Source organism: Barbus barbus, assembly GCF_936440315.1.
Source record: "Barbus barbus genome assembly, chromosome: 20".
NCBI classification, from domain to species: Eukaryota; Metazoa; Chordata; class Actinopteri; order Cypriniformes; family Cyprinidae; genus Barbus; species Barbus barbus.
In genome coordinates this window covers 17290197-17304129 of record NC_136748.1, presented here as the reverse complement: position 1 = coordinate 17304129, position 13933 = coordinate 17290197, and the positions used below count along the sequence as shown (strand labels likewise).

Below are 13933 nucleotides of genomic sequence, written 5' to 3'. Positions count from 1 at the left end.
TTATTCATACATTTCAGTTGGTTCAGAACTCTGCGGCTCATGTTCTTACTAGAACTCCTTCTATCATGCACATTTCATCAGTTCTCCAGCGACTGCACTGGCTTCCAGTTAAGTACCGCATTGATTTCAATATTCTGCTTCTCACATTCAAGGCACTTCACAATCTTGCTTCCCCATACCTTACTGAGCTTCTTCATATCTACACCCCACCACGCACTCGGAGATCTTCACTCTCACTCTCTCTGGTGTCACCACGTATTTTGAATCCTGGAGGCAGTAGGACAAATAGATGATGGCTTAAACATGGCATTCAGCCAAGGAGATCTTTTATATCATGTTGCAATCCAATGGTTCTCATTTGCAGACCGTTACAGTGATAATCTGCTTCAGACTGACCTGAAACTTTCTGCACTGACCGCCTCAGCAGTGACGTAACACCTGCCAATTATGCAACAGCTCAGTCAGAGGCTAAGAGCTAACGATTTCCAATCTGTAAAGAAGTTGAGTGCTGGCAACCATCCATTAGGCCCATCCTGGATGGACGGCTGACTGTCCAAAAAAAAAGGTACTAATGTGGATTTACACACACACACGATATGTGTGCATAATCCTTTTGCAAAAAGATCCATTTTTAGTCCACGATTTGTGGGGGAACAAATGCTGCATGTTTGATGATTGCAGAGGGTTTATATATTCTAGAAAAAGGTACTTATGCCATTTCCACAGAAAAGGTTTTAGTTTTTTTTAAACAATGTTCTGTAATACTAAAGCACTTGAATGGCTAGACTATGATCACAGTCAACAGTCAGATCAAAGGTTTTGCAATCTACTGTATGTTTATTCCAGAGACAACACATGTAATTAATAGTTTACAAATATTTAATTGTCATTTTACATTCTTAGAAATAGATGCTAAATAATATCTTGTAGAAAAAAAAACATGTTCTGAACAAACTAGATGTGACATTTCTCAATAATATAAGAAGTTACAGTGATACAAAAAAGTTAATTTTTACAAGCATAATTTACACGCAGCGTTACCTTTTGCTTTCCTAAAACACAAAGTCAGCTGAACCGTTTTGGAACTCTGCTGCCAACATGCATACTACGATCATCTCTGCCTGAAAATTCTTCACAGAAGTCAATGAAATGGCAGAAAGGAAAACATCTGTTGTGTGCTTTCAGTTTATCAAACATTTATACAGAGTCTGCTGGTTCAAGACACGTACCAAATGCACCATAAACCACTTCAGTTTGGAGGGAGAACCCATTAAAATAAAAACTTAATGCTGACTGATAACAATACAGACACAGAAAAGACACTTAGTGAGGGTGGCGAATGCAGAAAGAACTTTTTTCATAGACAAAGCTAACTGAGATTTTTAAACATTATGGACAGTTGAAAGAGATGTGCTACTACAGAATTTTAGAAGCAAAGAAATGGAATATTGGGCTTCCAAAAAACAAATATTAAACTTTGAAAATAACTGTTTGAGTGGCTTAGTGTGTTTATTGTGCTCTATAAGGCCTGATGGTGTCAGTACTGTGGGTAAGTTGATATTTCCTATAGCTTAAAATATTGAATTGTAAACTTTCTGGGAAATTCTGAAATCAAACCTTTTTGTAATTGAACAGTCACATAACATCAGATGGTGTTTCATCTGAGGATTCATTCTGAATGTTGCAAGTTGCTTTATCTCCCAGTGCAGGACTGGATATCCGGGAATCAGCAGCAATAGGAGACGTCGGTGCAGAGGAGACAGATGAAACCAAATACATCATCTTTTAACTCTCTGTCTAGAGGACCTGATGTCTAGCCAGAACTAATGGCATGTCATTAAAATAATCCAGAGAGCACTGAGCAACTGAACCCACCACAGGATGAGATTCAGTAAATGATCCCAGTACCTCAAAGTCTGGGCAACAATCTCTTAGAGATCTCAAACTCCAAGAGTTTGTCCAAATGCATCAATGCCAATATCAATAAGAACAAGTGATGTTGTTTGCCCATTCAAAGTCCAGTCATTCATGATGTACCTGCCAAACCTTCAGTCCAGTTAAACAGCTGATATATACAACAAGCAGCACTTAAATGGATCAGTGGATCATCTTACAGCATCCACACTAATGCTGTGGTATAGTCTGGTCTCCAGTCTTTCATCTTCTAAGTGCATTTCAGGCCTCCACAGCTTCTAGGTCTAGCGGCTCTGAAGATAAAAGCAACAGTCTAGACTATTTCCATGTGGTGTAATGTGAGTGTTCATGGAGGTTCATCTCATTCTGCTAATTTATGTACATAGTTGACTGGAAAAGAGCCACTTCTAGATGGTTCTCCCTCTATATGGCCCTCCTAGGAGGGAAAGAGTGCAAGATGTTTAAGTATTCTGTTTGAGCTGTTTACAGGTAATGTATTCACAGATACTCCAAAGCTTGTTAAAAGCACGCTTGGTAAACACAGGATATGTGTGTATGAGGTGTGAGAGAGTTTGTATACTTACCCACCAGTGTGGGTCATCAATTGCTGTCACTATGATGACCTCATTCTTAAAGAAAGCCAGCTGATTGGCACCAACCACTCTGCAGTCAACCAACGCTCTGACCTTTTTGGGTCTCTCCCTTAATGAGATCTGAGACACATACAAAAAATAAACTCTTTAGCAAGTTAAGGCTGGAACACACTGCATGATTACTGAAATCATGGTTTTAAAACAGCCATGAAGGATGGTAAGATTCACAAATTTGCATCAGTGCATCAGCATAAAAGTTTGCAATGTATCGATTTAAAAAAAAGTGTGCAACGGATACAAGTTGGAATTTGTATCACAATACATTGTTTCAAACATTTTTGCATCAGTAGAAAACGATTTATTATTCAATATTTTATATGTAGCTACTTTATATGTATATTTAATGTATCATATTGTTGGCTATGCATCGAGATGCTACATCCCTACTAGGTACACTCTTAGAAAAAAAGGTTCTTTTGGGTTCTATACTCAACTCCAAAGAACAGTTTATGCCAAAAAGGTTCTCCTGAGACCCAGCTATGGAGTTTTTGCCTCTGTAGTGGACATTCTATTTTAGCGAATTTCTCTGAGACCTCATACGTCACTGTTTTAAGCCTGGATGTCCTGTACAGAGCGCATTCAGGGCTTTTTAGAGATACCAAATGTTTGGAAGTTTCACCATGACCACACCCTCTCCTAGGTCTTTAAATATGGCTAAATTTAATTTAGTGAAAAATTTAACATCCTTATGGAAATATGATTATATTTTGTAATTATTTCAATTTAAATCGGAATAATTTTAAAATTGTTTGTCATAAAGCAACATCTCAGGAAAATGTTATGGGTTTTCAAATTCAAATATGACTTCCTGTTATGAAACAGGACATAATTTCATACATGTCCACTGTAGACGACACCAGGACTAAAATCATGTTTATTATGCATTTTGGGAGACATAACAATTGAATAGGAAAATTAATTATACATAAATTTTTATGAAATATTAGATATTATTATGAAAATCTGGCCAATTATTACTCTCATTATGACAATTCTTTTTTCAAAATGCTGTCCCAACAGCAACACATTAATATGCAAATTAGATACAGTAAAGATACACTGTGTTTAATGGGAAAACCAGATTATGGAATTTTTTACACACATATTGCATAAAACAAAATGGTAAATAATTTTGTTATATATTTTATAACATAGTTGAGAATCATCCTTAAAGTTTAGTATAAAAAAATCCTGAAACCTAAAAATTGACTGGTGATTTAAAAAAAAATCCCATTGTTTTTGCCTTTTTGATGTCTATTCATGCCATTTTATTTTTAGAAAAACTTAGTCCTAGTGTCCTCTACAGAGGACAGAATAAAATATTAATAAAATAATTTTTCAAAAATGTTATTTTTCCATTTTTTTCTTATGCTCTAAACAATGTAATGATATGAAAAAATACTAAATTCACAAAGCTTTTTTTGGGGAGTTCTCAGGAGGATATAAGGAGAAAGAACCCTTTTTGGCACAAAAGGGTTCTCTGGGCTAAACTATGCTTTATGTATGTACACATTAGACTATTTAAAATTATTATACTACATTATATTTGTGCTTTTATTTCAATTTTACTTCGACACACCTTTATTCCAAAGAAAATAAACTTAAAATTTACATCTGCACTGAATCAACCTATTATTATACCAACAAACTGATCTGGTAGAAATGCATGTGTTCTAGCTGTGTATAGCAATCTGGACAGTTTGATCTATTTATTAACTTTATCTATTTATTAGGTACACGCTAGTCTACTATATAATCAGCATACTAACATGATTGCAAGTTCTAGTTATCATGTCATGTAAGGTGCAGCTCTTTTATTGACAAGCAACACGCTCATATGACTTTCAGTGTTTCATTTAGATTCTAATAGGCTTTTCTTATAACTCATCAGACCAAACAGATGCATAAAATGATCTTTGACATAAACGGCAAACAGCTTGAACGTGTCTATGCGCTGATCAGCTTTGTCCCGTCTGCACAGTGGCGCATTTCAGTCACGCACCTCTCGCGAGAGTGACCACTTAAAAGCGCGCGGGCGCCGCGGTTTAAACTTCAATGGTTCACGGTGCGCTGACTGAGCTCAGCGCTCAGGAGAACGACAGTTACATTGGTAAGTGAGTGAAAATTAATTAATTTGAGCTTATTTTAATTACTTTTACCTAAACCCTTGTCATTTTTAGTTAGCCTAACGTTACACGTTTATTTCAAGAAGCTAAAAGAAGAAAGGTAGTTTATCGCGTTGTCCAGGCCTGCGCAAGTCTCCGCCGGGACGTTTGTCATTTTTAACATGAATCCCTAAAGTATCTTGATAAAAACTGTTGTGAATTGATTAATACACCATCATACATGTCAAAAATGCTTACAGAAAAAAACTGGGCATCATACACTAAAAGACTGAAGATTTTAAGTGGTTCTAAACACAACGGACTCATGCAGAAATGCCTCATTGCTAAGAGACTCATGACAAATGAAAACAATATGCATTATAAAATCAGCTCAAAATATTAAATATGCTTGATATTCTACAAGACTGGATAGAATCAGAGTCTAAAGCTAGGAATCAAAGTCTGTGCCCATCACACACTATGCTTACATCTTCTGTGAAATCAATCAAATCTGACTGTCCAAAAGTGCAGACTGGCTATGGCTTTTGACAACTAATGTCAACTTCTCCAGACTGCAAATTGGAGAAAAATCTGGGCAGAAGTTGTGTAGTGTATTCCAGCTCTTAAATTCATGTTCACAAATCAAGGAACAACAAACTGCAAAAAATATAAGTAAAAATACTATGTAATCATCAGGAAGACATTTGAAAAAACATCTCTCAAAATAAAGATCATAGTACGGCATGTTACCATGGCATTTTTGCGTGAGCGAGGTGGCGGCAGCATGATTGGCACTGTGGCACTGTTGTTTGTATTCGCTGGCAGAGGTGCAGGACTGGGAGCCCCGCCCACTGGACTGCAGTACAGTTCCTCCTGACTGCTTGCACACCCTGGAGACGGGGCCGAACTCTTTCCTTGACTGCCGCCGCTTGTGCGACGATATGAGGTTGTCTTCTCTGAACTGCAGACACATGTAATATTTTTTACAACGATAACTCGCAATACCAAACACGTGGTGCAAAATTCAGATTTTAATGAATGCTAATATTTTACTATTACTATTATTAACAATACTAACCTATAGCTCAAAAATAATAAAAATGTCTTGTGACATAATATATTTTTCCAGCTACTCCTAACTAGTGGTTATGTTTTTAAATATAATAACATAAAAAAGAATTACAATACAGGACAATCATTAAGCAAAATAATGAGGAAACCTCTGGCCTTGGAAGATAAATGCAGCACAGGACCACAGTAACTAACCTGACAGGCCCTCTCTGACTCTGTGGTGAGGTGGAGTGATTTTTGCCCTCGGCCCCTGAGAAAGGTTGTCCCTCCCAGGATACTGTCTGTCTATGTCCCTTTGATCCTCCAGTGCTATGAGAGCGTGAAGGCCCAGGGGACTCCATCACAGGGGACGGAGTGCTGATTCTCTGAAAGCAGGCGGTGGCGTGGGAACTCTGGCGGTAGGGGGCGTGAGTCTCTGGAATGGAACCTGAGATCTGAGGATCTGAACGGCCTGCAGGGACACAAAATATCTTTGACCTTGCTGTAGAGGTTTGTCTGGAATAAACCTGCAGGGTTTCTACACATTTCACATTTGCAAAGGAGCTCAATTCAGCTTCTTAGAGAACAACTAAATGTCAGCTTTTGTTTATCAGCTCAAAACTGTGCAAGCTTTTTGGGGTATACAAAATTCCAGATTAAAGAGTCAATTAAAAGCTAACAACCAGTATCTCACCTCTTTGTATTGCTTTAGCTGGCAGGGGAGGAGGCATGGAGCCATTAGTGGGGGCGCTGTTGTTGGGTGGATTTCGGTATAGGAAGTCAATGTTCTCATAGGTCCTGGCCGGACTGCTTTTATTTAAATTCCATGCAGCCGAGCAGTGCCCATTGCTGCCAGTAGGGGGCAGCGGAGACCGTGAGACCTTCGGATGGGGACTTACCTAAACAAATAGTTATTGAACATTATATTTCACATTTTGAGTCAAAACGGAGACATACTTTTATTTATGAGCATCCATAGATTCGTAAACTCATATATTCATAATGCTTCTTTATAAAAAAACAAAACAAATTTCATATTGCTGAACCTGTGCTCTGATTTATCATTATGATTCTGTAAATTCCAAAACAAAGAAACGTAAATTAAATAAATGATTTTATTATTATTAAATTAGAAAAATGCAAAGTAGAGAAACATTTTCACCAGTGGTCACAGACTCAGAAACCACTGTACATATTATGTTGAAAATGCATATAGATGTACATAAGAAATAGTTAATCTTGTTACAGACCCTTTCGTCCAGATCATCTTCACTGTCATACATGTCCTGTGGCATCTCCCATGTGTATTCAACATGGATCTGAGAATTGAACTTCCCACTGTGGGCCAATTCCAGCTAAACATGCACACAAAGGAAATATAAGAAATCCAGTCAATTCACTAACTCACTTTTGACCAGACTGACATATCACACTGTTAGATAGAGATTCAAATTCAGCTCTTTTATTTATTTTTTTGTTGTTGTTTTCATACTGTATAGCAGGGGTAGGCAACGTCGGTCCTGGAGTGCCACTGTCCTGTAGAGTTTAGCTCCAACCCTAATCAAACACACCTGAACAAGCTAATCAAGGTCTTCAGAATTACTGGGGCTACAGGCAGGTAAGGTCTTTTCAGGGTTGGAGCTAAACTCTGCAGGACATCGGAACTCCAGAACCGACGTTGCCTGCCCCTGCTGTATAGAGTCAAAGGTTTGATGATCCCTCATTGTTTATTTGGAGACATTCATATTTATAACAGCTACTAGGTTTGCTTTATATGATATTATTATATGCAAGGTAAGGACAAGGAAAGTTCCTTATGAAAACACTGTCATATGAGACTTCAGGATATTAAACAGGATTAACTTCAGCTCAACCTAGGAATAATATCTCTACAAACATGTTCTGACATACACACACACAAAGTAAATAAAAGCTTTGTGCATTATGTGATACTCACCAGTTCGACACACTGCATGTGCTGCAGTCTCTTGGCAATGTCTAGAGCCGTTTCACCAGCTGAGTTCACTACAGGACAATCAGAACAATGAGATGGTCAAAAACAGGACATATCGATCCATTTATTTATCTTTTTTATCTATCTATCTATCTATCTATCTATCTGTCTGTCTGTCTGTCTGTCTGTCTGTCTGTCTGTCTGTCTGTCTGTCTGTCTGTCTCTCTCTCTCTCTTTGTTGAACTCAGTTGGTCATAGTCTGTTTATACATCTATTCATCCATATATCTATCCACCATGATTATAGTTGAATTTGCATGTATGTGATTATTGTATACCTGTGTGTAAAACCGCCTTTGCTTTGAGCAGCAGTTTCAAGCACTCTGATTTGTTGTATAATGCACAGTAATGAAGCGCAGTGTTTCCTTCTGCCGTCTTCTTTTCCAGGCAGCCACTGAGAAACACACACACACACACACACAGAGAGAAACACACACACACAGAGACACACACACACAAAGCGGTCAGCTGATGGACATCCTACTATGTACTGAGATCCATGACAATAGCAGATTTCTCTCACCAGTTCTGAGCTAGAAAATCCACCAGAGCCAGAGAAGTCTTCTCAGACATGTGCACAGCTAAGTGAAGACCGGTCTCCCTCAGGTCCTGTTAGACACAGAATAGAACAAGTTAAAGCTACTGGCTGCTGCCAACCAGTCACTGTCTTTGGTGAAACAAACGTACTGTTATTCACCAGTCCAATAGACAACAGACTGGATGAAGAGTGACAGAGAAGACTAAAGAATTAGACTGTATGTGACTAATTAGTTGGCATACTACAATTCTCTACTTGTGCGTATATGCGTGTTAAAATATAAATGTTGGTGATTCAGTCACTGAATCATTCAAGTCAAATTCTGTCTTAGAAAAGAGACTATGGCCAAATAACACACACATACACAAAACAAACTCAAACACAAGTACAGCAGTCATTACACAGCTTGTGTTCACTTCCTGAGTGGGCTGAGAAGAGGGAAATCTGATTAGGGATGGAAAAAAGAGAGGAAATACAGAATTACAGAGAGAGTGTGTGAATGTGTGATTAATGACGTATAACCACACAGATGTCTCATTTTTGCTTATACAGTTCAAAATGATCAAGAAAAATTAAACATCTATTTGACTAAACCACAGGAAGTCTCATATGATGGATGGATACCTTTGAAAGCACTAAACATCTCAAGAAATGTCTAAAGCATGAGTGACAGCATGTTTATAAGCCTTGATGTTTTTGTTATCATCATTGTGGTTGTGGTGTTTGTGTATATGGTTGGATTGAGGATCTCACCTGTCCTTCAGGTGTGGCCACTGGTTTAGACAGGTCCTCTCCCTCTGCATAGAGCTGTAGCAGTGACGCGAGATCTTTGCTCCTCACAGTGTCATACACATATGCTTCAGAGTGTTCTTTGGGGAGGACATAGCGTCGCTCTGCATACTTCGCTACAATGTACTCCTTCCTCGCTGTCCTGAGATGTGCAAATAAAACACAAAATTAAGTCAAAAAGGTCTGAGCTAAAAGCAAAAAAAGACAGCACAATAGGACTCACATGTCACTTTTTGGAAGGGGCTTGATTGCATCATTGGGCAGGTTAATTTCCATGATGTCATTAAACTTTGCATTTCCAATGCTCACTGCCAACTGTGAACCAAAACACAACTCATAAACGGATGTTTGCAGTAAAACACTGAACATATGCATCCAGCTTTATGTTTGGTAACTAACTAATAAATAACAATCATGTGTGCAGGAGCACTTGCACTGCTTTACTGTCAGAGGTAAACAGTTCATATAAACATGTACAGATGTGAGTAAATGCTGACTCGGTCCCAGTGGATTATGGGTAAAAAGTTCAAGATAAAGGTAATGGACTGTATAATGAATGGAGCTGAATTATCTTTTTTAATTTTATGACATCGTATGTGAGTGTGTTTACCAGGAGCTCAGATGTGCTCAGCACGTCGAGAGTGAGAGACTGAATTCGTGAGTGATGTACTCCAAGCTCACGATGGATTCCTGAACACTCGATACAGGTGAGAATGCCCAGGTTAGTGGAGAGCCAGGTGGGTTCTAAAGAGCACAACACACATCATTCAAACATTTCTTTGCCACTCTTTAACACCTTTCATTGACCAATAAAGTGTTTTTTAGAATCTCTTCATAAAGATGATACAGTAATTCTTGGGAACAGACATAATGTTATGTATTGCTTAAATATTTCATTAATCTAAATAGGTTTGTGTTAGAAATACACATTCAAACCTATTTAAGGCTTAAATTAAATGTCACTCTCTGATCATCATTTTGATTTGATTTAGAATAACATAACACATAGGATTTCTGTATTTGAGGACATTCACACAGAATGCATTTTTGCATTTAAAAATAAAAAGACTGGTCAAACACATCCGTCTAACACATTTTCATTAAAAAAAGGAAATGCATGGAATGCAAAAATGCGTTTTCTGTGAATGCCTCTAACAGTATTTAAATGCATTAGGATCCTCTTTTCGAGACCTGGAGCTCCGCAGTCACAGCAGGCCTCATTGCCTGGCAGGTTTCTCAGGCCTGAGATCACAGCTCGGACAAGCTCCTGCAAACCACTGTCCTGAAACTGGAGCTGATCTCCTCCGAGAGCCGTGTTCAAGGCCTCCTCCTTACTGTTCTGCAGCACGGACACCCATCTGCAAGAAGACAAATGAAGGGATTACACCAACAAAAAAGATGATGTTCATTCATATCAATAGATGACCTTTCAGATACATCCGTTGCATCTTTAACATTTCAATGTAATTCTTTATCTTACTCTTTCCTTTTTATTCTCTCTCCTCTCGAGAAGCAGGTTTTGAGCCTGCTCTCTACTACATGTCTGTACATGCCGCTCAGCAATATATGATAAAGATTTCTATGTATACAGGTGTGTGTGAGCACTTACATCATGCATTCTTGCTCGTCTTCAGCCTGGAAATGGTATGTGCGATTGTCTGCAAGAGCACAGAGAGAGAAAGTGAGATAAATAGTGTGTGCGTTTGGTGAGCCTCTATGCAAAGGAAACATGGAAAAAACATCCGAACATACAGGAAATCAACAGAAAAAAACAGGTCAGGACTAGCCACTCAACTTATCTGCATTTCACGATCCACATACACCTACATACTTATTCCTCCAAACTGTATTTACATACTTCTGAACACCTACATGCATAGAACACCTCACCTGATTCACATTCTGTATTTCACATCAGATTTCCCTGAATGCATCACATACCATCAATTACACCAGCAGTACTGAATTATAAAGTCTATATATAAAATTGTGTGATAGCAGTGTAGCATACTACTGCTTATAACATACATTGCCTTCGGTTTCACTTATTTCTAAAGATTAGTAGGCAGTATACAGTGTGTACCGCACACTATTCAATCATTAGCATGCTAGTTTCCCATTCCAAACATAGTCCTTTTCTTCATACCGCTGCAGAGATGAAAAAGGTCAGAGGTCAACGTACGTGCAACTAAATCAAACGTTCTCTTTTCCTCAGGGTTGGGCCGCACCTGACATGTCAGGAGGTTGAGCTTTGCGGGTGGTCTGTTGATCTGAGAGTTAGAGAAGAGTCATAACATGCTTAAAGTGCATTCTCATCACATATGTGGTCACTCACTAAATCAAATGCAAACAAATCTCACTTGCATTTATGCTGTGTGCAGGATTAATGCTAAAGATGTGAGTAAAAGCTTACATAAAATTAATGGTTGCTAAAACACTGAAGCTGGAAGCACACAGACATGTAAGCAAAACCAATGAAAGTTTTGGTTTTTGACGATGTGGATGATTCCAGATGAAACACTTTTATGTGTTTTGGCCTGTAGTTTGTGGTTCTGAAAGAAAATCGCTAATACATGAGCGATGAGTCTTTTCTCCTACAGCATGGGAAAATTTGATTGCAGGCCTCTGAAGCTCAAGTAATCACTTTAGACTAAGAACAGGAAACAGCCTTTGTGTGTCATTACCAATGTTACCAATTTGTGCTAATTAAACAATTATCACACAAGCAAGAGTACTGATTACAGCATAGTGATTCAGTCATAGGACTTTATGCAGAAGGTTTGTAAAAAAAAAGTTAATATAAAGTACTTAAATTTCTTTCAGTAAAAAAAGATTCAAAAGCTGTAATATAATGAAGTATGTGTAACTGGAAGGTGTTTGTCTCTCTCAGATCTCACCGTGCTGTGTGAAATGGTGAGACAGCCATATTTTACCCCACACTTCCTCTTCTGCCATACCTTTCTGATCCTAAAACACAAAGATCATGGAAAAACTAACAATCCACATTCAGTATTCATCAGTATTAGCACAATTGCTCCATACTAAAGGGTTCATGTAAAGAAAAAGAAAAATATGCTATACCTTTACTTCTATTATTTTTTTCACCGAGATAAAATGATCATATTTGGCATCAACATTTAAATAGTTGATTTGATAAGCAGAAATATCTAGTAGCTAATTGCTAACTGTACTGATTCAGTAGCTCTCTAGTGAAGTTACAATCAGTAATTTGCTGACAACAAAAATGGCACATGTCTATTCTCATGCACTGATCAAAACCTAGGTAGTCAAGATGAGCGTGTTTTGTGAGCTGTAGGTTGGGCTCAGAAGTTTTAAGAGAGTGCAAGCAAGACTCTAGTGCAGCAAGAGACTAAACCACATTTAATAGAAAACATCTGTGTGAGAGGAACACTGTGACAAACACACATACACTCTCAGCTGTGAGCCTGAAGTCATAAAGCTCAGACTGATGCTTTATGCTGCTAACTATCTGTGCTGCACGACTCTCAGGATATTATAACTCACGCCTTCATTTATTCTGCTTCCAGTTTAAGAAGAGGGGCATATATATCATTACATACACTGAGAGCAGTGTGGAGAGTGTTTCCTGAGAAACACACTCATCCCATGTGACTAAAAGCAAACAGGAGCTGAATACTGCATCATGTCTGGAAAACCTTGAATAAGCCCAGGTAATAAAAATAAACAGTAGGTCTGTTGTTGTTTTTAGGGGATTTGTGACCTTCTCAACTTGGGGAAGTAGACAGTAATGTTTAACTCGCCCATCGCTCTTCTTTAGAAGAAATCCAGATTTCTCTGTGCCATATTTCTTATTGCCTTGTGGCTGGTGGATGCTATATCCATGGCCAGAGTTCTTCCGGTTTAGAAAATCCTGTAAAGACACAGAACAACATTTATTATAATTGCTATCATAATCTTCATATCTGTACTTGCTGAAATATAGTCTTTAATGCCACAGATGAGCTCTTTTTCTATCCATCTTCTGAAGAAAATGCATTACTTTGAGCTAGAAGTTGTGCATTCTGGGAGTTGTGTTTATTTTGGGTATTACCTCTTTGCCATCAACCTGTAGTTGTGTTCTGAGTGAGTCACGCAATTGAGAGAGCTGCTTTACTTCTTCATCCTGCTCATGACGAACCTGTGAACAATCACAATAAAGTGATATGGGGCTTGTTTTTGTGCAACACAATGTGACTGGTCTTGTGATTAGTTAACATAAGTTATACACATAAACAAAAATACATTTTATAACTGAGCAGTTTACAGGCTTAAACTGGAACACATCCCTTCGTTTTGTAATCAAGCCCAGGACCATACCAACACAGCCAGAAATACTGCAGTACTCAAAGCCTGTTTAAATTATGGCTTTGGCCCCCAGTACAAAATTCCAGCAATTTCTTCAACCGGTTTCCATAGTATTTTTAAAAGGAAATTATTCCTTTTGGAAAGCTGGATTGTGGTCGTTTCATTTTTGAGTTTCATTTCCATTTATGTGCCAAATGCTGATGCGTTATGATCAAAAGAGAGCAAGTTGAAACACGAGAAATGTCACTTTAGAAACATTACCCGAACCAGTTCTGTTATAAAACACGGTCATCTCAACACCAATTCCACATGCCCCATCCTGCCTGCTCCTCATAGTATCAACTAAATGACAAACTTTAATACAAGAAAGATCATTTAGTGAACACTATTTTTGTTGTGTGATATTCACTCTAGACCATATCAAATCTCTCTACATCCATGACCAGACAAGACTTGAGGAAAGAATAATAATGCTGCTGGGAAACATCAACTGATAAATACTGAATATAATGTTTTAAAACAGCTTTTGTTTTTTTCTTTAGGGA

At 38.0% G+C, this 13933-nt stretch overlaps 1 protein-coding gene across 1 annotated transcript in view; it reads right to left on the bottom strand.

The window, feature by feature from the left end:
• Window positions 1-812: 812 nt before the first annotated feature.
• LOC306886615 (arf-GAP with SH3 domain, ANK repeat and PH domain-containing protein 2-like) overlaps window positions 813-13933 on the bottom strand; it is a 30375-nt gene continuing 17254 nt past the window's right edge. The window contains exons 9-26 of the mRNA XM_079443877.1: window positions 13135-13221; window positions 12845-12954; window positions 11960-12029; window positions 11245-11332; window positions 10672-10720; window positions 10254-10420; window positions 9673-9806; window positions 9286-9377; window positions 9027-9204; window positions 8259-8344; window positions 8014-8129; window positions 7680-7747; window positions 6973-7077; window positions 6417-6621; window positions 5939-6194; window positions 5423-5633; window positions 2499-2627; window positions 813-2350 (exon numbers count right to left, since the gene is read on the bottom strand). Coding sequence (XP_079300003.1) covers window positions 2276-2350; window positions 2499-2627; window positions 5423-5633; window positions 5939-6194; window positions 6417-6621; window positions 6973-7077; window positions 7680-7747; window positions 8014-8129; window positions 8259-8344; window positions 9027-9204; window positions 9286-9377; window positions 9673-9806; window positions 10254-10420; window positions 10672-10720; window positions 11245-11332; window positions 11960-12029; window positions 12845-12954; window positions 13135-13221 — 2226 coding nt within the window. The 3' untranslated portion in view covers window positions 813-2275. The remainder of the gene's footprint in view (window positions 2351-2498; window positions 2628-5422; window positions 5634-5938; window positions 6195-6416; window positions 6622-6972; window positions 7078-7679; window positions 7748-8013; window positions 8130-8258; window positions 8345-9026; window positions 9205-9285; window positions 9378-9672; window positions 9807-10253; window positions 10421-10671; window positions 10721-11244; window positions 11333-11959; window positions 12030-12844; window positions 12955-13134; window positions 13222-13933) is intronic.